This window comes from Saimiri boliviensis, chromosome X (genome assembly GCF_048565385.1).
Source record: "Saimiri boliviensis isolate mSaiBol1 chromosome X, mSaiBol1.pri, whole genome shotgun sequence".
Classification (NCBI taxonomy): domain Eukaryota; kingdom Metazoa; phylum Chordata; class Mammalia; order Primates; family Cebidae; genus Saimiri; species Saimiri boliviensis.
In genome coordinates, this window is record NC_133470.1 from 112,515,862 (window position 1) to 112,542,682 (window position 26,821).

Consider the following 26,821-nt stretch of genomic DNA (forward strand, 5'->3'; position numbering starts at 1 on the left):
TTACATATTTAAGTAATTTATCCAATTTTAAGAATTAAGATTAATGAGCTAGGCCGGGTGAGGTGGCTCACGCCATAATCCCGGTATTTTGGGAGGCTGAGGTGGGTAGATCACGAGGTCAGGAGACCAAGACCATCCTGGTCAACATGGTGAAACCCCATCTCTATTAAAAAAAAAGATTAATGAGCTAAAATAACTCATTCCAGGTTCACAAACCCTCAGAGGATAAGTGTCTTAATCAGGTTAGGTGGCTGATTGGAGAGACTTGACTTGAAGAGGATGAATCTGCCATCCGGTGCCCCGATCTTAGAGACCTTGTGAGGGGTAGATCTTAGAGACCTTGAGGGGTAGATCTTAAGGACTTTAGCACCCTGGAGTATAGATAGATGTTGGATAAAAGGATGAGCCCAGTTTAGCCTCAGTCCCTTAAAAATCAGCATCCTTAAAAGTTCTGGACTGAGGAGGGACCAGAAAACCGGATAACAAGGCAACAATTGGGGACCCCTGAAAAGGATTGGTGAGATACACATTAATTAAAAGTCTTAATGAGAAATTGAGATTGTACTGTAATTTACATTGCATAAATTACACCCTAAAATTTCGTTAATAAACTTGAACTGACTGTGTGTATAGCTACAGTGGCCAGGATATGTGGAAATGGCAACTGTCCAAGAAGGGAAAGTGAAGGGCCAGGAAAATGTGGATATGTTTGATGAAAAATCCCCTTCTCTTTGGATTCTCAGTGTTGGCAGTAGAACATATAGAGGACAATTTTTATTATTTCACTAAAACCAGTGCTTCTCTTTATAGCACATTCTAAATTATGATTTGACTTTAAAATTAGGTTAATAGTATGTAGTCAGTTAAAGCAGTAATCCTGAGATCAGCTTTGTTTGTAATCCTGCCAGTACTTGTTGAAATTTTTGGTACTTGGCATTTGGCACTAATTGTTTTCTTTGTTCCATACTTAAGAAATTTTTTTGACAAATTTTCTGAATAATTTACTGAAACTCACGGTCTCAGTTTTTAAATATTTCAGTAGGAAGATACAATTTTGAATAATTTTTATTTACTGACTAGAATTATAATTCAAGATAAGATGTTAAATTGTTTTTTGGAGACAGAGTCTTACTCTGTCACCCAGGCTGGAGTGCAGTGGCGTGATCTTGGCTCACTGCAACCTCCGCCTCCCAGGTTCAAGTGATTTTCCGGCCTCAGCCTCCCTAGTACCTGCAATTATAGATGTGCACCACCATGCCCAGCTGATTTTAGAATTTTTAGTAGAGAAGGGGTTTCACCATCTTGTGTAGGCTAGTCCTGACCTCGGGTGATCTATCTACCTCGGCTTCCCAAAGTGCTGGGATTACAGGCATAAGCCACTGCACTCGGCCAAAAATATTTTTAAATACTGTCTTTTCATAAGGTTGGTGTCCAGGTAGCCTGGTTAGAACGTAGTAATTGGACCAGGGTGGCCAAAGTCATGGGTTTGATCTTGAATATTAGGATCTTTAGAGTTAGATGAAATCTTTTCTGTAACCCTGTTTAACTTTCCACCAAAAAGAATTTTTTTTTTTTTTAAGCATCTCTGACAAGTGGTCATTTAAACTTTGTTTGAATGTTTCATTTTTTGTGAACAATATTTTTTTGAATCTTTGTTGCTTCCAGTGCCATAACAGGTAGCTCCAGTGTAATTGATAGACCATTTTTGGCTATATCGTAGGTCACAGGGTCAATCTCCAGTTTTAGGAGAAATTAAAGCACTCATATGCACATGAAGGACATCTCATGTTACCATAGTTTTGAATTTTTCCAAATTTAGATTGAGGTATTTTAAAATTAGTTTTAAGGAAAGTAAGTATCTTACTTTAATGCTGGGGAGTCTAGAAACATCAAACTTTTGTCTTCTTTATCATTATAGATATTGAAACAAATTGTTTAGAAGAAAAAAGCAAGAGAGACTATTTTACACAGTTGGTATTAGCATGTTTGGTAAGTTTTAAAAAATATTTTTCTCATTTAAAAATCTGCATTTAACTGTTGTAATAGAAGTTAATCATGTTAATGGTGGAGGATATTGACATTCAGATGGCTTTTCTCATTATAAGGTGAAATTTGGGTTTTGAAAGGGAGTGTTTTGTGAAATTAGACATGCTGTTTTCATGAAATTAGCATGTAACCATATCCATATAACTTAAACTATACATTCAAAACTGGTGATTTTCCTGACCTAGTTAAGTTCCTAAGAAAAAGATTAGCGTTTATAAAGTAAGTAGAAATGATAGACAGCTTTTAAATGGATTTTTCTCCTCATAAACTGTTAAAGAGAAAAAGAGCAGAGGTAGTTTAAAAATGATAAATTCTAGTTGTCTAGTAAACCATTTTGTGTTCATAAATTTAGAACCAGGGAGAGCTGCAATGGCTGAGACCTGGAAGAAGGTGCTTGCCTTTGCTATACTAGCATTAAAGTAGGAGGCTATAAAGTGCTGTATTAGGTGAAAATCCAGTTAAGCCAAATGTAATCCTACTGAAAATTTCATCTGTAGTTTTTGTCATTTATAAGGTAGTATACAACATCGATATAATTTTGTAGTGAATTTTTTGAAAGCTGTTTATTAAATATTTCAATATTTGGAGTCATAATGTTTATTAAATTAAACTTCCAAGCCTTTTTATAAATTGTAGGTTGTTATATAGAGAATGTGATTTTTGTTTTCTTATTTAGGAAGCTTTAGTTTGAATATATTTAAGGTTGTGGATGCAATGCTAATGAATAAATGACCTTTAATGTTTTTTAATCCAGTATTTAGTTTCAGACACAGTCCTGAAGGAACGCCTGGATCCAGAAACACTGGAATCATTAGGGCTTATCAAACAATCACAGCAATTCAATCAAAAGTCAGTTAAAATCAAGACAAAACTCTTGTAAGTAAATGTATCTTATGTTGCAGATCAAGTAGCTGAGTATGTTTTTTTGTTCATATTTTGAATGCTAGTAGCTTCTTTGAAGATTATTATTTTTTTGTTTGTGATTAGCATATATCTTGTGTTTTTTGCCTTCTAAAAGTAGCCTAATATTTTTGAGTCATCAGTGACCTTTACCTGTGTAAAACCAATGCTACTTTTGTCCATATTCAAAGTTAAAATAATACTCATGTGTTCATCATTAGCAATAAAATAATTTATGACTGGCTGTACTTGGGGTATATTCTTAGTCAGAGATGGAAATAGTGATATGTTATCATTCCCTAATATTAACAATATCCTTTTCTTGTGTTATTGGTTTTCCCCATGTAATTAGCATTGGGGTTCTCATATGAACCACTGTTATTTTTTACTCTAAAAGGTACACAAAAAGGTAAACTTACAAAAAGTATTCTTACGATTGTTGTAGGTTGGAGATAAGAAAATTCGATGAGAATATAGTACTCTGTGCAAGCATGTTAATTGAAATTAATTTTATCCCCTTAATGGTATTTTATCTGATTTCAGTTATAAGCAGCAGAAATTCAATTTGTTAAGAGAAGAGAATGAAGGTTATGCCAAGCTGATTGCTGAACTGGGGCAAGATTTATCTGGAAGCATTACTAGTGATTTAATCTTAGAAAATATCAAATCTTTAATAGGTAAGACATACATCTGTATAGTATGAGTTGTTAAGATAACAAGTTGTTTTAACTGTTGGAGAATATCCATAAAGACAAAATGAGTGCATTCCATATACTTTTTTTTTCAGTTAAGGAATGGGAGAGGTGTTTAGATTTTACTTTTAATGTTTTATCAGTAATTATAAAATTTAGCATGATATTTGTGAGAAATCTTTTTGTCACTGTTACTTGTGTATTAATATTAGATCCTGCTCTGTCTAATCTTTCTTTTTTTTTGGAGGGGGTCCTGAGTGGTAAACCAGTGCTTTCAAAACAGAATGGATGACAAAGAACAGGATAGACTGTTCTGATACAGGATGCCCTATGTTTCTCTAGTATTTCTATTTTTAATTTTTAAGTATTTCTCTATCCTTTTATGGAGGACCGAAAAGCAAACATGAAAACTTTAATACAGTAAATCTTCAGTGAACTTTTGAAACCTACAGATGTGTAATTTTGAACTGGATTTTCAAAGTAACTTTACGAGGGACTTTGATACATATTTTATCTTTCTAATAGCCTTTTAAAGTCAGTGCAACAGCGATTGCAAAAGTGTAAATGATAGGAAAGTTTTATTCTCTCTACTCTTTAAGTAGAATTTCTGTAGCATTATTTTTTTCTTTTTATTTGCATTGAGTGTTTGGAGGAAGTAGTTGACTTCTACAGAAAAGATGAATGAGTACTAGAAAAATAGGGTAATCCAGATTTTCCTAAGGTGGAAAGAGTCTTTTCTGTTATTTGCTAGGTGTTGTGCTGTCTTAGGGAAGATTTTGCACCACCTGCCAGAGGAGTCGTATTTTGTGCCTCACTTGTTATATCTTAGGGGTGCTTATCCTCAGCTTCTTGGTACTTTCTGTTTTTTAGAGTTTATATATGACTAAGAAAGAGGGAGAAGGCGTTATTTCCTTCCTCTAGTGCTTTGTGTAGGAATCCAAATAAAACTGTATTTACTATAATCACCCTTGTTCTTACCAACAAGTAAGTACCTTTTAGTTTATTTTTTAAATTTTTATTTTTTTTTAAGAGATGGTGTCTCATTATGCCTAGGCTAGTCTTGAACTCATGAGCTCAAGTGATCCTCCCGCCTTGGCCTCCTAAAGTACTGGGATTAAAGGTGTGAGCCACTGTGCCTGACCAAATAATAGCTTCTAGTTTAAATTTACCCTTTTCTTTGAAGTTTGTCTAGTTCCAGCAGCTGATCTTAGTTTCTTTGCTGTTTCTTCCAGTTGTCAATTTAACATCAAGATGGGTGGCCCCTTAGGGCTGTGGGACTCTTGCTTACCTGTGTGGCAGTAACCCGTTTTTAAAAACCTTCCTGCGGGGGTCCCTTTCTGGTCTTTCTTTCTTTCCTTCTTTCCTCCTTTCCTTCCTTCCTTCTTTCCTCCCTCCCTCCCTTCCTCCCTCCCTTCCTCCCTCCCTTCCTCCCTCCCTCCCTTCCTTCCTTCCTTCCTTCCTTCCTTCCTTCCTTTCTTCCTTCATTCCTTCCTTTTCTTTTTCTTTTTTTGCTTTCTTTCTTTTCCTTCTTTTCTTTCTTTCTGATGGAGTCTCACTTTGTCGCCAGGTTGGAGTGCAGTGGTGCGATCTCAGCTCACTGCAACCTCTGCCTCCTGGGTTCAAGCAGTTCTCCTGCCTCATCCTCCTGAGTAGCTGGGACTAGAGGAGCCTGCCATCATGTACTGCTAATTTTTGTATTTTTAGTAGAGACAGGATTTCACCATGTTGGCCAGGTTGGTTTTGAACTCCTGACCTCAGGTGATCTGTCCACCTTGGCCTCCCAGAGTGCTGGGATTGCAGGCATGAGCCACTGCGCCCTGCCCCTTTCTGTTCTTTCTAAGGTAGGCGCCATACTTTCCTGAAGTGTTTTTTGATCTAGCTTGAGAAGCTTGTCAGTACTGCTTTACTATGAGTTTGTTTTTCCTTGTACCCTATCATGTACTTAAGATAGTATTCCCCACATAAAAATTTGATGCTATGTAAGCTCCTCAGTCTTTTTTTTCTTTTTTTACTTTAAATCCTTTTTTTGTTGACATCTGTTTCTTCTTGTGTTTCTTGTGAGTTTATACCTTTTTATTCCTTTGTTATTTGGGGAATATTTCAAAGAGGGGTTTTCTTGAAGGTGTGCTTTTATCTTACTAGACAATGTACACTACTTAGTTTTCTTGAACTTTGCTCTTGGGAGAACAGGCTGCTATCCTGTTTCTGATGAACAGTGTAACAAACACAACTGCAAGTTCATGAGGTGTATGGACAGTCCATGAGTATAAACAATTTGATTTACTGGGCTAAACCTATTTTCTAACCCACCAAGTAGCACTCAAATGTCACCTTCTTAGTGAAGCCTTCCCTGCCCACCCCTGTCAAAATTTCCTACTATTCCCTGATTATTTTTCTTTTTTTGCATGTATCACCATATAATATACTCTGTACCTCCTCCCTCTCCCCCTGCATCTAAGCTCTGTGAGGACTGGGGTTTTGTTTAGTACCTCATCCTTAATACTTGGTATATGGGTGATAAATAAATACTGGGTTAAAAGGAATGAATATTTATTCTATTCTTATATAGTCTATACTGACTCTTAGCGTTTTTTTCCTGACATGGAGAATTTTAGAAAGTTCATCTCTCTGTCTCAATGTTTATTTATCTCTGGCTAGATGATTTCCTCCTCCCCAATTGTCTGAGAAATTAACTTTTTTTTTCTTGAGACAGAGTCTTGCTTTGTCGCCCAGGCTAGAGCGCAGTGGCGTGATCTTGGCCCTCCACAACCTCTGCCTCCCAAGTTCAAATGATTCTTGTGCCTCAGCCTCCTGAGTAGCTGGAATTAAACACAGGCATGCGCCACCATGTCCAGCTAATTTTTTTTTTCTATTTTTAGTAGAGATGGGGTTTCATTAAGTTGGCTGGGCTGGTCTTGAAGTCCTGGCCTCAAGTCATCTACCTGCCTTAGCCTCCTAAAGTGCTGGGATTACAGGCGTGAGCCCCTGCACCCAGCCTGAATGAAACTTTTTTTCGTTGATGTGAAAATAGAGGTTGAAACTTCAATTTCAATGAGTATTCTTTCAGTGTTCTTAGCATTTATTGGATTCCCTCTTAGTGCAGACTTCATCCAGGCCTTGTCTCATCTGTCCAGAACAGCTTACTGACCAGCGTCCTGTTTTTCTTGGCCTCTTTGGATGGGTTTCTCTGTATTTATTACCGTTGTTTTCTGTTTAGGAACAGTCTAGACGGGTAATACCTCCCTCACCAGCCTGTGTTAGAAACTTATACCTAGTTTGGTGCATGTACATTCAGGGTACTTGGTCTGACCGGGATAAATCCTTACTTATCATCCTTTAGTTAAAAGGCAGTTTTTTGGCTGGATGCAGTGGCTCAGGCCTGCAATCTCAACACTTTGGGTGGCTGAGGCGGGCAGATCACCTGAGGTTAGTAGTTCGAGACCAGCCAGGCCAACATGGTGAAACCCCGTCTCTGCTGAAACCACAAAAATCATTTGGGCGCAGTGGCATGTGCCTGTAATCCCAGCTACTCCGAAGGCTTGGCTAGGAGAATCACTGGAACCCGGGAAATGGAGGTTGCACTGAGATCACGCCACTGCACTCCAGCTTGGGTGACAGAGTGAGACACTGTCCAAAAAAAAAAGCAGTTATTTGCTCCCAAAAGATTCTGGCACATCAACATTTTTATGTCCTGTCAGGTAGCCTGGGGCTGTTTACTACCCGTGCAAGCAAGGAAACAGAACCATTATGCACCTGCATGGTGATTGTTATCTGACAATGTGAGCAACTTATTAAACAGGAATGAGTAGTGAACAGTAGATTATTGAGTTGCCAACTCATAGACACCATACAAGTGGCCCTTGCTTGAAGATGGCAAAACAAAACAAAACAAAACAAAACAAAAAAACTTTTAGAAATTAGAGGAAAGAACGTCACAGGTGGACTCCTTTATTTGCTGAACTAAACTGTAAGAACTCTACTCTTTTGGATGCCCTTCAAAAAAAATCAAAGCATGATGCTGTACACTTTGAATAAGTATAATAAAAACAAATGATTGCTAAGTGTTCTTTCCTTTCTTCTAAATCAGTGGTCAGCAAGTGTTTTCTGTAAAGGGTGAGATAGTAAATATTTTTTGGCTTTGTGGACCATATGGTTTCTGTTGTAACTACTCAATTCTGCCATTGTAGTGTAAAAACAGCTATTGATAGTACATAAGTAAATCTGACTATGTGCCAATAAAATGTTATTTACAAAAACAGACAGCTGAATGGATTTAACGCACAAGGCATAGTTTGCCTATTCTTGCTCTAAATCAAAAGTTCTGCTTAAAAACTAATCACAGAGGTAGGTTATTTGAGCCTAGCTTTAGAGAGTGAAAATAGTTCTTCCTGATTTTCGGTTTTAGTGGTCCAGGACTTTTAAGTCCTAGGCTCTAACCCATTTACCTTCTCTTGCAGAACCAGAGCTTGCTTCATCAAACCTCAAGACCTTCATTTGTTACCTGGTGTTAAAGGGTATAGATTTGGCTAGGGAAGGGTAGAGTGAGAGTCTTTACCTCTTCAGTCTCTCAAGTGACCAGAGTAACATTAAAAACAAAATAAATCCTCAAGCCAAACGATTATTTTTCGATAGATTACGGTACATTTTATCCCTTTGACTACACAATTTTGAGTGTACTTAGTATTTTATCTTTGATTCAGTCTGAATATAGGGTCTGTTCTACCTAGACACTTCTTATTGTGCCAGCTTTTTTCTATCCCTTTGAAAGGGAAGTTGGCTGCCTTCTTTACCTAAATTTTTACATTATTGAAGTTACTTGGCTATATGTTAGAAGTTTTCCCTTCAGAGTACGAAAAAGAAGACAGCAATTGGTGTTTCCAACTATAGGGGTTTTTTGTTATTTATTTTATTTTTATTCTGAGACAGGGTCTGGCTCTGTTGCGCAAGCTGGATTGCAGTGGTATGATCTTGGATCACTGCAACATCTGCCTTCTGGACTCAGCCTCCCAAGTAGCTGGTACTACAGGCACACACCACTATGCTCCGCTAATTTTTGTATTTTTTTGTAGAGACAGGGTTTTGCCATGTTGATCTGGCTGGTCTCAAACTCCTGAGCTTAAGTTATTTACCTGCCTTGGCCTCCGAAATTGTTGGGATTACAGGCGTGAGCCACTGTACCTGGCCTTGTTACTGTTTTTTACATCATACTTTTATTTTGTTATTCATTGGTCCTTGCTTTGAGATGTGCAGCTTTTTGCAAATAGTGTTTCTTAGAAATAGTCTAGCATAGATTTTTATTAGCTTGCTTCTAAAGAAATTCTTTTTACATGCTAGATCATTTTATTTTATTAAAAACATACTTTTCTTTGTCTCCTAAGGTCCATTCTCTCAGGAACATGATAATTGAGGCAATAATTCTGTTTTCTTGTCTGAAATTTATAGGCTGGACATCTCTCCTAGTTAGGTCTGCAATATTATCTTGGTCTTTTATTTTCCTGTTAACATCTCAATTTGACCTAATTTCTACAAGAGTCATTGTTAGTTTGATCATGTTTCTTGCCCCTAGTCGCTGTTGCTGTAACAAACTGGCCATTTTTTTCTATCTTTGGGGAGACCCCAGTTGCTTTTTATTGCATATCTTCAAAGATGTATCATTCAAAAGGTGTGAACACTCCTCAAGGGTAGCATAATCATTTTATTAATCACTATAATTTTTCAGTTTTATTCAGACCTCATTGACATATAATAGAATGCACGTGTTTAAAGTGTGCAATTTGACTTTTAACATACGTATACCTGTGTGAAAACACCACAAACAAGATAATGCACGTTCCTCCTACTTCCCCTGAAATTTCCTCTTGCCTCTTTGTGTTTATCCCTCCTCTCTCCTCTTTTCTCTATTTTTCTGGAGAATCATAAGCACCTGGCACATGGTGAGTAATTATTTCATTCTTACTTAAACGAAGGAGGGAATCTGTGGCCATTGTAGATCTCCAGTTTCTTTATTTTTTCCACTTACTCTCTTTAAATGTGATTTCTTGTTTGTTCCTCAAAAGGCATAAAGGTGTGTGTGTTTGTGTGTGTGTGTATGTATGTGTAAATATATATAAATGTGTGTGTGTATGAATGTAACTGGTGGTAGAGGTAGGGAGCAAGGTTTATGATCTCTCCAAAGATCACGTGACTATCAATGCTTGGGCTGGACAAAAGTCTTTCTAAGATGTTTGCATACAAGACTGCTTATATTCTTCTATAGCTGCCATTAGGAAAACATTTTGGATATTCAGACTTACTATTATTACTAGAGTCTCACTGTGTATGAACTAGCTTAACTATTAATTAAAACACTAAGATTTTAAAAATAATTTTCAGGTGGACATGGTAGCTCATGCCTGTAATCCCAGAACTCTGGGAAGCTAAGACAGGAGGATCACTTGAGATCAGGAGTTTGAGACCAGCCTGGGCAACATAGTGATACCCCATCTCTACAAAATGTTAGCTAGGCGTGTTGGTGTGCATCTGTTGTCTTAGCCAATTGGGAGGCTAAGACGGGAAGATCACTTGAGCCCAGGAGTGTGAGGTTGCAGTGAGCTATGAATGCACCACTACACTCCAGTGTGGGCAACAGAGCGAGACCCTGTCTCTAAAAATAATAATAAAGAAAAGTAAATGGAAATAATTATCTAAACTTTCAGTTGGTTACAGCTACCTTTTCTGTCTTACGGATAAAATTGATTGGACTTACGGCACCTTAGATATGACATAGAAAACTTATGAACCAGGTTTTCTTTAATGAAAGATGCAAAGGTGGTACCTCTTAGATATAAAAGTACATACCTCTTGTTTCAGATTACTGCCTTAAATTGTACCTAGAAGGAAAATGGGTAGTTAACAGTTCAGATCACTGATAGAATAGCCTTGATGGAGTAATGCTGTTAAATAAAACATAATGCTAGTGGTTCACATTTCAACATATTGAAAATGTAAACTTAAAAGCAATGTGAATGAGGCACTTAAAAGATTTTCATCTAACATGTTACTGTTCCATCGTTTATATATGAGTTTTGTGTATGTAGCCTAATGAGTAATTATAAGCCAGCCGGTTTGTCAGAAATTATATTCAGTGTCTCTTTTGTCTTCTGTGATACAATGTTAATTCATTTTTATTTAGTGATTTAATTTTTTATATTTAATGTAGGAGAAGTTACATGATTGGAGAATTTGCTATATCTTACTTCCATAATTTATCATCAGTTTTACAGCATTGTGAAGTCATTTTTCATCTTTGTTCAGGTTTCATTGACATACAATACAATGCACATATTTAAGCTGTACAATTTTGAGTTTTAACATACGTATACGTCTGTGAAAATATCACAAACAAGATACTGCACATTTCTCCTACTCCCCCTCAATTTTCCTCTTCTTGGCTCACTGCAACCTCTGCCTCCCAGGCTCAGGTAATCCTCCCGCCTCAGCCTCCTGAGTATCCGAGACTACGGGCATGTGCCACCATGTCTGGCTATTTTTTTTGTAGTAATGGGGTTTTGCCATGTTGCTCAGGCTGGTTTCAAACACCTGGACTCAAGTGATCTACCTGCCTCGACTTTACAAGCCGCGCCCACCCTGATCTGCTTTTTGTTACTGTAGATTAATTTCCTTTTTCTAGAATGTCTGTAAATGGAATCATACAGTGTGTACTTTTTTTTTTGGTCTGGCCTATTTCATTTAGCATATTTTGTGATTCTTTTATACTGTTGCCTGCATCAATAGTTCTTCCCTTTTTGTTGCTGAATATGTCCACTGTACTTATACTTACTCCACTTATACTGCAAATTGTTTATCCATTTATATGTTGATGGACATTTGAGGAGAGGAGTGTTATATATTACAAATAAACCTGCCGTGAACATTTGTGTACAAATTTGTCTATTGATATAGACATTTATTTCTCTTGGGTAAATACCTAGGCTGGGTCATATGGTAGGTGGAAGTTTAAATTTTAAAGAAACTGCCAATTTTACAAAGTGGTTGTACCATTTTAAATGCTGCCACCAGCAGCATTTAATGATTTTAGTTGCTGTCTTGGAATCACTTTTACATTCGTAGGCCATACTTTTTGGAAGTACGGGGGAGATAAAAACATTTAGAAATTTTCTTCCTAGAACTTCTGGGAAACGTCTTTTTGGAGAGTTTATGAAAATATGTAGCTTTTTTTTTGATTAAGACATGATCACTGCTTTAGTCCTCCTTTTCCTTAGTAAGAGAAGCGGAAGAAAATGTGTTCTTAAGTTTGGATCTCATAAAAAGGGAAAACTTGTATTGGGAGGATTTGGTTTTCTAAGTGATTGCTAAGGTACAAAGAAACATTAGTTTTATAGCATTTAATATAAATAACTGTGGAGTTAATAAAAGTACCTGGAGATGTCTTCTTACAAAAGGGTTGGGACAGGAATAGGTTATATAAAAATTTTCTTGGAAAAATCCCCTAACTCATCCATAAGGTATAAGTGTTTAGATTTAACGTATGTCCCTAAATTGATCACAGTTCTTTTTTGCTCCAGTATTAGAAGAAATCAGTGTTTATTTGTTGGCCCAATGAAGTGGTTAGCTTGCATTTAGGGACTGTGTTTAATAAAGTATACATATTTTAAAATACTAGAATCCCATTCAGCTTGATGAAAGGCATGTGGAAACTGACATAAACCAGGAGCCTCCAACTCCCTTGGTATTCTTTAATGTATTAGTATCAATAGCATACCACTTTTCCCTTTAGAATGCTACTAAAAGCCATGGATATTAATCAGCGGTATAATTATATTTTATAGTTCTGTAGTATATGTAAGACAAAATAAAAAATGACGGTCCACTTTTGTGAACCTGGACTTTTAACGGTTTATCAACATTCCAGATACTTCTGCCTAAAGCATTTAAAAAAACCCCTTTAGTTGCTTAATTTGTAAAATGCATTGTTTAATTTTCATGTTTTTCTAAGAATTAATAATGTGGACCTGTTTTCACTAGCCTGACTAATCAGAAACTGATGAGGCCAAATGTGGCATTGAGGAATATTTATTTGACTGGTATCACAGGTCCTGGACTGTACTGACCCAGATTGGTCATTAACCCATTCTATGATTCTGGGAAAGTCACATTCTCATCTGTAAAAATGTGTAGTGGATTTATTTCCCTCTGGGAGAGGGGAATCAAATTTGTAAAGGAAGTTGTTTTTAAAAATATTTTTATCTTGCTATATGAATTATCCCTGAAAACTAATGGCTTCACTAGTAATGATGTATAATCCTTTTAAAATTTTTGTATGTCTCATCTGTTGCAGGATGCTTTAATCTGGATCCCAATAGAGTTTTGGATGTCATTTTAGAAGTGTTTGAATGCAGGCCAGAACACGATGACTTCTTTATATCTTTGTTAGAATCTTACATGAGTATGTGTGAACCGCAAACACTGTGTCATATTCTTGGGTTCAAATTCAAGTTTTACCAGGTAAAGAAAAATGTATATATATGTATATTTGAGATTAATTTCTTAATCTTGTTTGTATAATTTCATTTGTAAATGATTGGTCTCATCTCAGACATTCTAGCAGAAGAGATAGATAAATGGATAGCTAAAAATGTAATGTGATAAGTACTATATTAGTAGTATGAATGATGTGATGTGAAAGCCTAGAGGAAAGTTTTGCCTTGGGGGAGGTGGACTCAGAGAAGATTTTGTAGATATATCCTTTTTTTTAAACGTGGTCCTTGAAGGATGAGTAGGAGTTCATTAAGGTTTTCTCTGCATAAGTAACATACAATGTGAGAATAAAGATGTGGCAGTGTGAATATATATAAAAGAAGAAATGGTTCATAGTGTAATATGGCTGGGTTGTAAGATGGGAAAAGAAGGGACAGGAAACGAAGTTGGGAAGGTATGTGTACTTTAGATTGTCACAGGCTTTGAATCTGTGTTAAGAGTTAGAATCTTATTTTTATTTATTTATTTTTTATTCTGAGATGGGATCTCACTATGTTACCCAGACTAGTCTGAAACTCCTGGGCTGAAGTGATCCTCCCACCTCAGCTTCTCAAGTAACTGGGACTACAGGCATGTGCCACTGTGCTTGGATTTAGAATTTTATTTTATAAACAATGGCTATTGGAATTTTTTATGGACGTGAATAAATATTCAAGGCATATCTGACGTCATTCGCTTAAACCAGTGAAATATCTGTCAAGCTAATCTATGTCTCTGATTATTTCTACTTCAGTCCATCTTTCGTATTATTGTTACTGTTGCTTTCTAAAAGAGACGTAACTGAGGCACTTCACTGGTCAAAAACCTTTACTTGTAGGATGAAATTCAAACTTCTAAATGTGGCAGAGATAGCTCTTCACAATTTGGCACTGTTCTTTCTGACCTTATATTCATAGTTATTCTTTCTGGCCTTATCTTCATAGTTATTATTTCTTATATTCTAGTCATATTAAGTGACTAGCCATTTCCTGAACTTAGGTGTAGATATTGCTATGAATCTTTGGGTTCCTGAAGTTCCTTATAACTAAAAAACTATTCTTACCCAACCTTCTCACTTCTCCTTTTTTCATCTTGTGAACTCCTATTTATTCTTTAAGAGCAAATGCTACTTGCTCTGTAAAGTCTTAGCTGACTCTGTACCCATGCAGAATTAGTCACTTCTTAATCACTGTTCTTATAAAACTTGACCCATAACTTCTGACACCCCTCAGATTGTCTTAGAATAAACTTTATCTATCTCCTTTTCCAGATTGTAATCCACATGAGGCACGTTCTATGTTACTAATTCTTATGGATTAGTTTACTGACTAGCCTATAGTAAATGTTCACTAATTATAAATGAGTGATTTATGTTTTAGGAAGATAATTCTCTTGATAGCATGGAGAATTTTAATAAGGCCTCCATTTACCTTTTGATATAGCTTTGTTAATTTGTTTACTTGCCTGGGATAGTCAGCTAGTCAGAAAGCATTCATTGAATGTTTATGATTATGCTCTTTGCTAGGCACTGAGGTTACTTTAGTGTAGAGGAGTATGTGTTTCTGTACTCTTGGAATGTGAGGTCAGGATAATAAGAGAATTCCTTTTAGTATTCTTAAATTACATAATACCGACTGCCTTTGCTCATCTTTTATTTTCTATGATCTGGGATGCTCCAGCAGACAGAAGAGAAAGCAGACCAGAGCTTAAAAGCATATTTGCTTTTCAAAGCCAAACGAGACATGGTAGCGTTTTCGGACAGGAGCACAGTACCTTCATTTAAAAATGAGCAGTGGCAGCTGGGCTCGGTGGCTCATGCCTATAATCCCAGCACTTTGGGAGGCTGAGGTAGGTAGATCACCTGAGGTCAGGAGTTTGAGACCAGCCTGGCCAACACGGCGAAACCGCATCTCTACTAAAAACACACAGAAAATTAGCCGGACGACATGGTGGCGGACACCTGTAATCCCAGCTACTCAGGAGGCTGAGGAAGGAGAATCACTTGAACCCTGGAGGCGGAGGTCACAGTGAGCTGATACTGTGCCACTGTATTCCAGCCTGGGCAACGAAAGTGAAACTCTGTCTCAAAAAAAAAAAGGAGCAATGGCAGCTTTTTCTTTTCTTGCCAGCACCCAGAAAGTCTACTCTTCATATTGGAAAAGAGAGATTCAAGCATTTCATCAGATTTTAAGAGCCACCATGATTACTTTGGGTTTGAGTACATGAAGCCAACTGCTTAAGTGACAGGTTGGCTGAAATTTAACTTGTGCATGATTAATTAAAATATAAATTAGGGCTTTGGAGACTGTAGGCTTGAGAGCATATGACAGTGAATAATGATGACCTGCTGTATAACATCCAGTTAGTTGAAGGTGAGTTTTGGAACTAAAAATCTTTTTGTATGAAAACATTCCTTATAAATAAGGTAACTTTTGTGAGAATTAAAATATACCTGGGGGTTGATAGTATTTGAATAATCCATTATTTTTGTAGACAGCGAACATTTTTCTTATATAAGAGATAGTCAAGAAATACTTAATTTAGAAATAACTTGTTCTTAGAATGACTAACCCTCATAATGCTCTGTGTAATACCATCCCTTTGTTCATATTGTCAGAACTGTCTTGTCATTGTGAGAATCAGCAGTCTTAAAGTCACTGAGGGTAGGGGAAGAAATGTCAGATATTTTTGAAAAATTGTGGCCTTAAAGGTAAAGTAAGGAAAGCTATGAAAATCAGGAACTGCTTAGGTGATGTCATCTTGGGAGTTGGCTCCCAGGCATGTATGGTCAGTCTGTGTATTAGTCCCTGGCCTAATTCCACCCTCCCCCTTCCTCATCACTACCTGAAAATGTTCACATCTCCTTTCCCCAACTCATATTTTGACCAGCTGGGTCTTATTTGGATTAACAGGCTTCTTTTTTCACCTGAATGCTAGTATTATACTATGGTATGAATAATAGTCACAGGTTGAACATCACAAATCCAAAAAACCTCCAAAATCCAAAAGATTTTGGGCATTGAATGATGTTCAACGGAGATGATTGGAACCTTTTGGATTTTGGGTTTTCAGATTTGGGATGGTCAACCAGTATGCAAATATTCCAAAATCTTAAAAAAAAAATTCAAAATCTAAAATACTTCTGGTCCCAGGCATTTTAGATAAGGGATACTCAACTTGTACGATAGAGAATTTGGGGACAGCATGAGAGACAGCACAAAGGACAGGAAAGGACTACAAGAAAGTGTGAAGGTACCAGAAGACAAACTTGTCTGGAGTTCTTGTTACAGGAAAGGAGGAGGAGGTGATAGCTCTCACCCATATTGCCATTTGGTTTCTGGATTCAAAACACAATACTATATAGTAGTAATGGTAGTACCATGGATCAGCCCTGTTATCCATACTCCAAATTTGTTAATTTAAGAAATATAGATTGAGCATCTATATTTGTGCAGGTTACTGTACTAGGTGCAAAGGCTACATCTGTAAATAAATTCTTTTTTGATGTTTAGATTCTGAGTAAATTATATATTATGCTAGAAAATGATCAATGAGATGGGGAAAAATACAGAACAAGATAAGATCAGGAGTGGTAGGTTGCAATTTTAACTAGAATAGTGAGAATACTCATTGAAAAGGTGAGATTTAAGCAAAGACATGAAGGATATGAGGATGTAAACTGTGTAGATGTCTGAGGAAGAGCCTCTAGGCCAAGGGAACAGTCAATGCAATGGCCCTAAAGTGTGAGCATGCCTTATGTGTTGAAGAACAGGAAGGAGGTCAGTGTGGATGGATCAGAGTGATTGAGCAGAGCACTGGAAAATGAGGTTAGAGATGCCGGGGATGACATCACAGAGCCAGTGCAAAGTCTTTGATTTTTATGCTGAGTGAAGCCAGTGGAGGGTTTTGAATAGGGTAGAGTGATGTGATCTAACTTAGCTTTACATTTTGTTTCTCTCTTATTCATTTTATTATGAACATTTTCAAATGTAGAAAAGAGTGAGTAGTATAATGAATTCTTACAACCCCATCACCTAGAATTAAGTTTATTAACATGTTGCCATATTAAAAATATTAATTTAGGTTACAAATATCATGAAAACTTCTTCCTAAATACTATAGTTCACAGTTTTTAAAACGAAGGACGTTTTTCTTTTTTTTTTCTTTTTTTTTTTTTGAGACAGAATTTTGCTCTTTTTTTTTTTTTTTTTGAGATGGAGTTTCGCTCTTGTTAACCCAGGCTGGAGTGCAATGGCACGATCTCGGCTCACCGCAACCTCCGCCTCCTGGGTTCAGGCAATTCTCCTGCCTCCGCCTCCTGAGTAGCTGGGATTACAGGCACACACCACCATGCCCAGCTAATTTTTTGTATTTTTAGTAGAGATGGGGTTTCACCATGTTGACCAGGCTGGTCTCGATCTCTTGACCTCGTGACCCACCCGCCTCGGCCTCCCAAAGTGCTGGGATTACAGGCTTGAGCCACCGCGCCCGGCCGAGAATTTTGCTCTTGTTGTCCAGGCTGGAGTGCAATGGTGTGATCTCAGCTCACTGCAACCTCTGCCTCCTGGGTTCAAGCGATTGTCCTGCCTCAGCCTCCCAAGTAGCTGGGATCACAGGCATACACCACCATGCCTGGCTAATTTTGTGTTTTTCGTAGAGACAGGGTTTCTCCATGTTGGTCAGGCTGGTCTCGAACTCCCGACCTCCCGACCTCAGGTGATCTGCCCGGATCAATTTCATACCTAACTGGATTACTGTCATATAATAAACCTAGACTGTATTCGTATTTTCCAGATTGTCTCCAAAGTGCGTTTTATGGCTGGTCTGTTTAAATGATGGTCTGACCAAGGACCACATGTTGTATTTGACTGTCAAGATTCTTCGTCTCTTTTAATTTAGAATAGTTTCCCACCCTCTCCATATTTTAATGGCATTGACTTACTGATGAGACCATTCCCTAGAAGACCCCATCTTTTGGATTTATCTAATTCCTTTTTCATCTTACATGTTTTTATTTGCTGTATTTGTTATATACCTGGAGTTAGGTCTAAAGGCTTGATTATGTTCACGTAAAATATTAATGGCAAAAAAATACTTCATAGATTGTGATATTAATAACACCTAATGTTTGACTGTCTTTAAATGATTCAGTAAGTTGGTGACAGTCTGATCCTTCAGTTATACAATGGCATCCCCCTACCCACCCACTGCCTTTCCCTTCAATAACAAATTTTCTGCAGCTTGATGCTTTGGCAGCCTGTGAATACCCAGTTTCTCACCAACTTTACATTAAATGGTTTAGAATCCGTGGATGACCTTTGCTTGAGACAATTTTCCCCTTAGGGGTTCCAAATTGGTGACTTACTAATTATATCATGCCCTATATATTTATTATTTGTCATTCTTCTAATAAAGAAGAGTTGTCCTTTACTAACTTAGGCTGTTTGCTCTCCTTGAAATACAGTTCCTACTGGAAAGGTAGGACAAATGATTAATATTTTCCCACTGATTGCCAGCTATCAGAGTAAGGAGTTTCTTCAATAGCAACCTCCAATAGTGATATGAGTGTGTGTATGTGTGTGTGTTGTGTGTATATGTGTGTGTGTGAGAGAGAATGTATGTGTGTGTGTGTGTGTGTGTGTGAGTGATTGTTTAGGTTTTATTTATTTATTTATTTATTTTTTTTTTTTGAGACGGAGTTTTGCTCTTGTTACCCAGGCTGGAGTGCAATGGCGCGATCTCGGCTCACCGCCACCTCCGCCTCCTGGGCTCAGGCAATTCTCCTGCCTCAGCCTCCTGAGTAGCTGGGATTACAGGCACACGCCACCATGCCCAGCTGATTTTTTGTATTTTTAGTAGAGACGGGGTTTCACCATGTCGACCAGGATGGTCTCGAACTCTCGACCTCTTGATCCACCCGCCTCGGCCTCCCAAAGTGCTGGGATTACAGGCTTGAGCCACTGTGCCCGGCGATTGTTTAGGTTTTCAATGGATCAATCTGATAGTGTGTGGCAGCAGTGAATGTTGATGAGATTCTGAATGTATTTGAAGATAAACCAGTAGTGTTTGCTGATGGATTGGATACAGAATGTGAGAAAGTAGAGTTAAGGACTATTCTGAAGTTTCTTGGACTGAGCAGTTAAAAAGATAGTGTTGTCACCAATTTAGGGAAAATTTCAGGTGGATTGGGTTTGAAGTGTTGGGAGTGAGAATTATGAATTCAGTTTGGGCATGTTAAGCTTGAGATGTCTCTGAGACATACAAGTGTAGATAATTGACATATAGATCTGAGTAAGTAATTGGATATAGGTCCTGGTGTTCAAGAGAATAGAGTAGGCCAGAAATGGAAATGTGGGTATCAAAAGCATATAGATGCTATTTAAAGATATGACATTGGATGAAATCACTAAGGGTTGTATATAGAGAGGCAAGAGAACTAAGGATTAAGCCCTGGGGCACTCCAGTGTTAAGGGTCTAGGAGAAGACAAGGAACCAGCAAATAAGTTAGATGAGGAACAACATGTAAAGTAGGAGGAAAACAGAGAATGTGTCATTTTGGAAGCTAAATGGAGGAAGGAACGATTAACTCTGTCAAATGCCTCTGATAGGTCATTTAAGGACTGAAAATTGACCATTGGGTTTATCATCAGGGAGGTCAAAACTAGCAGTTTTGGTGGAATTGGGTGATATTAAGGGAGAATGGGAAGAGTAGAATTGGAGACGGTGACAATTGACAACTTAAGCAGTTGCTACAAAGGGGTGCAGACAAAACAGGGTGGTAGATGGCAAGGGAAGTGGGCTTGAGAGATTTTTTCAGATGGGAGAGAGAACACATTCGTTTGCTAATGGGTATGACTGAGTGGAAAGGGGAGAATTGGTGATACAGGGGATAGAGGTGAGAATTATTTGGAGCAGTGTTCGTGAGGATAGAGAAAATGGAGTTTAGTGCTTGAGTGGATTAACTATATAGGAGGATAGAGAGTTTATCATAACAGGTATAAAGGAAGTACATGTAGGTATAGTTGGGTAGGTGTGATTGGGAGTTTGTAGAAGTCCAGTTGATCTAATTTTCTTACTGAAGTAGAAAGCAAGGACATCAGCTGAGAGGATGAGAGAGGAGGTATTGGAGGTTAGGAGAGAGGTAGGGAAGTACAGTTATGTGCTGCATAGTGATGTTTCGCTTAAAAATGGACCACATATATGACAGTGGTTGCATAAGATTATAATGAAATAGAAACACATAGCTGAAGAAGAGGCCCAAGAAAAGGAAACTACAGGAGAAGAACCCCCAAGAAAATTCACAGGAAAGGGTTTAGCAGAAGTTTTTGCAGACTTCAGCAAGCTCCTTAACAAGTTTCAAAACATGGGCCGGGCATGGTGGCTCATGCCTGTTATACCAGCACTTTGGTAGGCCGAGGTGGGTGGATTGCTTGAGGTCAGGAGTTTGAGACCAACCTGGCCAACATGGTGAAACCCCGTCTCTACCAAAAATGGAAAAATTAGCTGGGCATGGTGGTGCACGCCTGTAATTCCGGCTACCAGGGTGGCTGAGGCAGGCGAATCACTTGAATCCAAGAGGTGGAGATTGCAGTGACCCGAGATAGTGCCACTGTACTCCAGCCTGGGTGACAGAGCATGACTCCATCTCAAAAATAAACAAAAACAAAAAAGTTTGAAAACATGGACCTCAACACTGACTAACGTTTTTATTAATAGAAAGGAATGTACATGGTGCATTAACCACTTACAAGCAAATTTGTAATATTGCCCCTAAACATCTTCCAGTGGGACAAGATGTGGAGGTGGAAGACAATGATATTGATGATTCTGATCCTGTGTAGGCCTAGGCTCGTGTATGTTTGTATCTTAGTTTTTAACAAAAATGTTTAAAAAGCTTAAATTTATTTATTTATTTTTGAGACGGAGTTTCGTTCTTGTAGTCCAGGCTGGAGTGCAAGTGGCACGATCTCGGCTCACTGCAACCTCTGCCTCCCTGATTCAAGCAATTCTCCTGCCTGAACCTCCTGAGTATCTGGGATTACAGGTGTCTGCCACCATCCTTGGCTAATTTTTTAATTTTTGTTTTTAGTAGAGATGTGGTTTTACCATGTTGACCAGGCTGGTTCAAACTCCTGACCTCAGGTGATCCACCTGCTTCGGCCTCCCAAAGTGCTGGGATTACAGATTTGAGCCACCGTGCCTGGCCAACAAATCTTGGGGGGAAAAAAAGTATAGAATAAGAATGTGAAGAAAAAATATTTTGTACGGCTGTACAGTGTGTTTGTGTTTTAAGCTAAGCATTATTGCAGAAAGTCAAAAAGCTTAAAAATATTAAGTTTATGAGGTAAAAAATTACAGTAAGCTAAGCTTAATTTATTGAAGAAATATTTTAAAAAATAAATCTAATGTAACCTATGTATATAGTGTTTATAAAATATATAGTAGTGTACAGCAATGTCTTAGGTCTTTATATTCACTCACTGACTTATCCAGAGCACCTTCTGGTCCTGCACACTCCATTCGTGGTGGGTGTCCTACACAGGTATACCATTGTAAATCTTTTATACTGTAATTTTTTCTGTTCCTTTTCTATGTTTAGAGGTTTAGATACACAAACACTTATCATTGTGTTGCAATTGCCTATAGTATTCAATATAGAAACTTGATATACAGGTTTATAGCCTAGGAGCAATAGACTGTTCCATATAGCCTACATGTATAGTAGGTTATGTACCATATAGGTTTGTATAAGTATGCTCTAAAGATGTATTCCTCAGAATGTATCTCCATTGTTAAGTGATGCATGACTGCAGTTGAGTGAATGGCTGAGAGAAATGGAGTATGTTTGTCCGGCAGCAATGGGCCCATTTGAGGTCAGATACAATTGACATTATGGAAGGATTGTCACTATTGGTGATAATAAGATTTAGGATATGGAGGAAGTGGTTAAGATAGGATAAAGAAGATCTTCAGAAGAGGAAGTGTTCAGGAGAACCAAGAGGCTATGTGGTAGAAGGCTCACCTACATGTATTTGAAAGTCTCCAAAAGTTAAGAATTGCAGTCAGAGAGAGTGACAGAGGCTAAGATCGTTGCAGAATGGAGGGCATTTGACTCAAGGGTCCATAAATGGCAACAACAGGACATCGCTGAAAATGGCATAGTAGGAACTCCAGAGCTCTGTCTCTCCAAAAACAACATAATGAAGTGAAAAAATCCTGTCAGTCAACTTTGCTGTTGCCTTATTATTCTCCAGTCGTTTCCCTGGTTGTTGTAAGGTTTTTACTATATTCCAGAGCTCTGCAGAGTTGATTGAGAGTGCTGTGGCATTTTAAATTGCATACCTACTAGCCTCCACACCCAGATCAGTGGTGACCAGGATGATAGAAGCCCACACTCCTAGTGCAGGTTGCTAACGCTAGAGGGAGCAAAGAATTGTGTTTGTGGGTTTTAATCTGGCTAGCTGCTCCCTGGACCAACATAGGGGCCTACCTTTGTATCTTTTGACTGGGAATATTCCCAGAGCTGGGGTGGCTTTTGCCAAAAGCACTTAAAAGCACAGTTATTGTCTGCAGTAGCCTGGAGCAAAGGAAAACAGTTCAGACAATCGGTAGTGAGACTGAAAAGCCTGAGAAGGAAGACATTAGAAAAGAGATACTTGGGGAAAAAGAGCTTTTTAAAAAGCTGCCATATATACCAGGAAATGAAGAAGGTCATGCACATGCCCAGAAGAGGCCAACAGAAACCCTAAGCTTTCTCTTCTGGCTCTGAGTAAGCAGGAAGTGAAGACTGAGGCAGAGTTGTGAATGGTCTGGTCAAACTTTGAGGAGTGTCCTAATGCAGAGCCAATCTGCAAAGACTAGGAGTGTATTTTCTCTCTTTTCCCATTTATTTTTTGCTCCAGGTCTTTAAAAAAAAAACTGTCAATATGCTAGTTGGTCGCTAAGCTAATAGAACATAGATTCAAGTGACCACATGTGATGAAGAATACAGTCTTTACAAAAAGAGTTTATAAAAGTCACTAAACACACACACACACACACACACAATAAATCCACAAAAGGCAACATCAGCCAACCTCTGGGTATTGGCGGGGGTGGAGAACAATTTGATTTCCATAGTTGCTACATAATATTCAGTATGTCCAGTTTTTAACAAGAAATAATGAGGCATGGAAATAAACAATGTTAAGTGACTCATTGACAGGAAAAAAGAAATTAATAGAAACTTTCTTCGAGGACGTTAGGCAGTGGATTTACTAGATAAGATTTTTTTTTTTTTTTTGGAGACGGAGTCTCCCTCTGTCACCCATGCTGTAGTGCAGTGGCACAGTCCTGGCTCACTGCAACCTCTGTCACCTGGGTTCAAGCGATTCTCCTGCCTCAACCTCCCGAGTATAGCTGGGACTACAGGTGTGCGACAGGGTTTTACCATTTTGGCCAGGCTGGTTTCAAACTCCTTACCTCAATTGATTCGCCTGCCTTGGCCTCCCAAAGTGTTGGGATTATAGGCATGAGCCACTACGCCTGGCCTAGATAAGGAATTTAAATCAAGGGTCCTAAATTGTTTTATGAGCTAAAAGAAACCAGGAGTGTGCTGTCTCACCAAATAGAGAACATCCATAAAGAGATGCCAGATTATAAAAAGGAACCAAACACATTCTCGAGTTGAAAAGTACAATAACTGAAATAAAAAATTCACTGTAGAGGTTCAGCAGAAGATTTGAGCAGCCAGAAGAAGCCAAGACAAAGAAATAAAAAACACTGGTTAAAGTAACTCTAGGTAAAATATAAAAGCCAGCATTACATTTGTGGTTTATAACTCCTGTTTTTTTCCTATATAATTCAGAAGACAAAGACATAAAATAATAATTATAAATGTTTAAAAAATATTTGACTTATTTTAGATTCGGGGTACATTTATTACCTAGGTATATTGTGTGATGCTGAAGTCTGGGGTACAATTTATCCCATCACCAGGTTATAAATCTGACAAATGGCACACTATAAAAATGTAATTTGTTTCTGAAGACACTTCAAAAAAAAGAAAAAAAAAGTAATTTGTAACTAACAATAGATGGGGAGGGTCAGAGATGTATAGGTGCAGAGGTTTTATACACTACTGAAGTGAAGTTGGCATTAATTCAAACTAGGTGGTTTTGAGTTTAAAATGTTAATTGTTATACCCAAAGGAACCACTAAGAAAATAATTAAAAACTAAACAGAAAAGAGGAGCAGGGGATCAAAATGGTACACACACAGAAAATCAAACAAAAAAGGCAGTGATGGAGGAAATGAGGAACAAAAATATGACAAATAGAAAACAGCAAAATGGTAAAAGTTCATACTTATCTGTAATTATTTTGAATGTAAATGGATAAAACTAAAAGGCAAGAGTTTGGCAGGATGTATAAAAAAGCATGATACAACTATGTACTGTGTATAAGGAACTCACTTTAGATCTAGAGATACAAATAGTTTGAAACTGAAAGTATGGAAACATATTCTGTGCAAGCATTATGCTGAAGAGAACTAGGGTGGCTATACTAATATGAAAGTAGACTTTAAGACAATTTTTCACAATGAAAGACATTATATAATGGTAAAGTGAATAACCCATTGAGAAGAAATAACAGTTATAAACATACATGTACCAAACAACAGAGCCTTAGAGAATTTGAAGCAAACATTGACATAATTGAAGGAAACATAGTTCTGTAATTATTGGACATTTTCATACCCTACTTCCATTAATGGTTAGAATAACCATTACTTGACAAAAGATGAATAAGAAAATAGAAGACTTGAACAAGGTTATAAACCAATTAGACCTAATATATAGAACATTACATCCAACAACAGCATCTACATTCTCAATGCACATGGAACATTATTTAGAAGAGAAAATATATTAGGCCACAAAACAAGTCTCAGTTGAAATCATACAAAATGTCATCTCTGATCACAACCGAATGAAACTAGATTGCAACGGCAGTGGGAGTAGTGAGTAATATGAAATTCAAAACTGGGAGGATAGAGGGAGAATAGTCTGGAAGCAACAATAAAAAGCAAAAAGAAAACTGCCACATCACCTCCAGGCCCGGTGGTGTGAGGCGTCTGAGGAAAACAGCTACCATTTAACTGGGTTACAATGGCAGTGGTGTTCTCAGGGTGAACCAGGCTCTTATGTGAACACCACAGTAAAAAGAACCTTTAGATGAGGTTTGGATATAGAGAATTTTGCTGAGAATGGATCATGAATTCCATAAGGTAGGATGGGACAGACAGGGATTGTGCATAACAGTATGTGGATGAGAGTGTGGGTCATATTGTGGTGGTTTATTTAAATAAGGATGACGGGAGTAATGAATGTGACCCTGGTACATTCAAGTCAGGTAGTGGAGGAGAGGTTGTCAATAAGTTAAATAAGTTTTCATGAGTTTGCTTTGAAACCCTGGCCACAGTTTGTTTAGTATCAAAATGTTTTGATACTAAATAGCCATTTATAAACATTCATTTTTACATGTTTTAAAAATTTTTTCGAGATGGAGTCTCTCTTTGTCACCCAGGTTGGAGTGCAGTGGTGTGATCTGGGCTCACTGCAGCCTGTGCCTCCCGGGATGAGTGATTCTCCTGCCTCAGCTTCCCAAGTAGCTGGAATTACAGGTGCCCACCACCATGCCCGGCTAATTTTTGTATTTTTAGTAGAGATGAGGTTTCACCATGTTGGGCAGACTGATCTCGAACTCTTGACCTCAGGTGATCTGCTCATCTTGGCCTTGCAAAGTGCCAGGATTACAGGTGTGAGCCACCGTGCCTGGCCTATAAACAAACATTTAGAATTAGGAAACTATTGTTACATTGAAGACATCTCATCTGTTTTATTTATTTATTTTAATTAAAATTTTTTTTAAATTTTTTTGCATTCTGTTTTTTTTTAGCTACTGCAAAATCAACATCTCATCTGTTTTAAAAAATAGAGTGAAACAATGCCTTCTATAAATGATATGCATTAGTTTGGTTGGCTTTGTATTTATTTGCATAATAATCATAATTGTCAGAGGAACCTTACATACAAAAGGCCTCATTTTCAGTATTGAGTATAAACAGAACATAGTGTATTGTCACTGTTTGCTTTTTATTCACATTTGGCCAGTTAGTTATTGCCAGTTATTCTCACTTCACTGTTCCATTCATCTGACCTCAGCAGTGTAAAAATGAGCTTTGAAAATTTATAGCATTCAAAGATTCTTCTGTTTCTATGTAGGGTCCCCATGGCTGGCCTGAAATTGACTTTGCCATTCTGTATTTTAAGACATCGATTTATTCATCTGTAATATTTATGTAACACCTGTTTTGTGGGGAATGTCAACTGACAGCCAGATATACTTAGCATAAAACCCAAGAAAGCAAATTATAGGAAGAAAAATATAAAGCAAATGTTGATGATTGTTCTGCACTTCTCAGTTTGTCTGTCTGCATCTCCACTGAGAACTAACTTGAAAAAGCAAGTTAAGAAAACAGACATATATCAGCCAGGTGTGGTGGCTCATGCCTGTAATGTCAGCACTTTGAGTGGCTGAGGTGGGAGGATTGCTTGAGCACAGGAGTTCGAGATCAGCCTGGGCAACATAGTGAGACCCTATGTCTATTAAAAAAAAAATAGCCAT

At 37.7% G+C, this 26,821-nt stretch overlaps 1 protein-coding gene across 10 annotated transcripts in view; it reads left to right on the top strand.

Annotated features, from left to right (window-relative positions):
* THOC2 (THO complex subunit 2) overlaps positions 1-26,821 on the top strand; it is a 135,549-nt gene that overhangs the window by 34,479 nt on the left and 74,249 nt on the right. For all 10 annotated transcript variants that reach the window (XR_012515618.1, XM_074391604.1, XM_074391603.1 and 7 more), the window contains exons 5-8: positions 1,919-1,989; positions 2,801-2,922; positions 3,490-3,623; positions 12,976-13,142. Coding sequence is in view for 9 of the 10 variants with exons in the window: in XM_074391604.1 (XP_074247705.1) it covers positions 1,919-1,989; positions 2,801-2,922; positions 3,490-3,623; positions 12,976-13,142 (494 nt within the window). In the remaining variant the exon portion in view is untranslated. The remainder of the gene's footprint in view (positions 1-1,918; positions 1,990-2,800; positions 2,923-3,489; positions 3,624-12,975; positions 13,143-26,821) is intronic.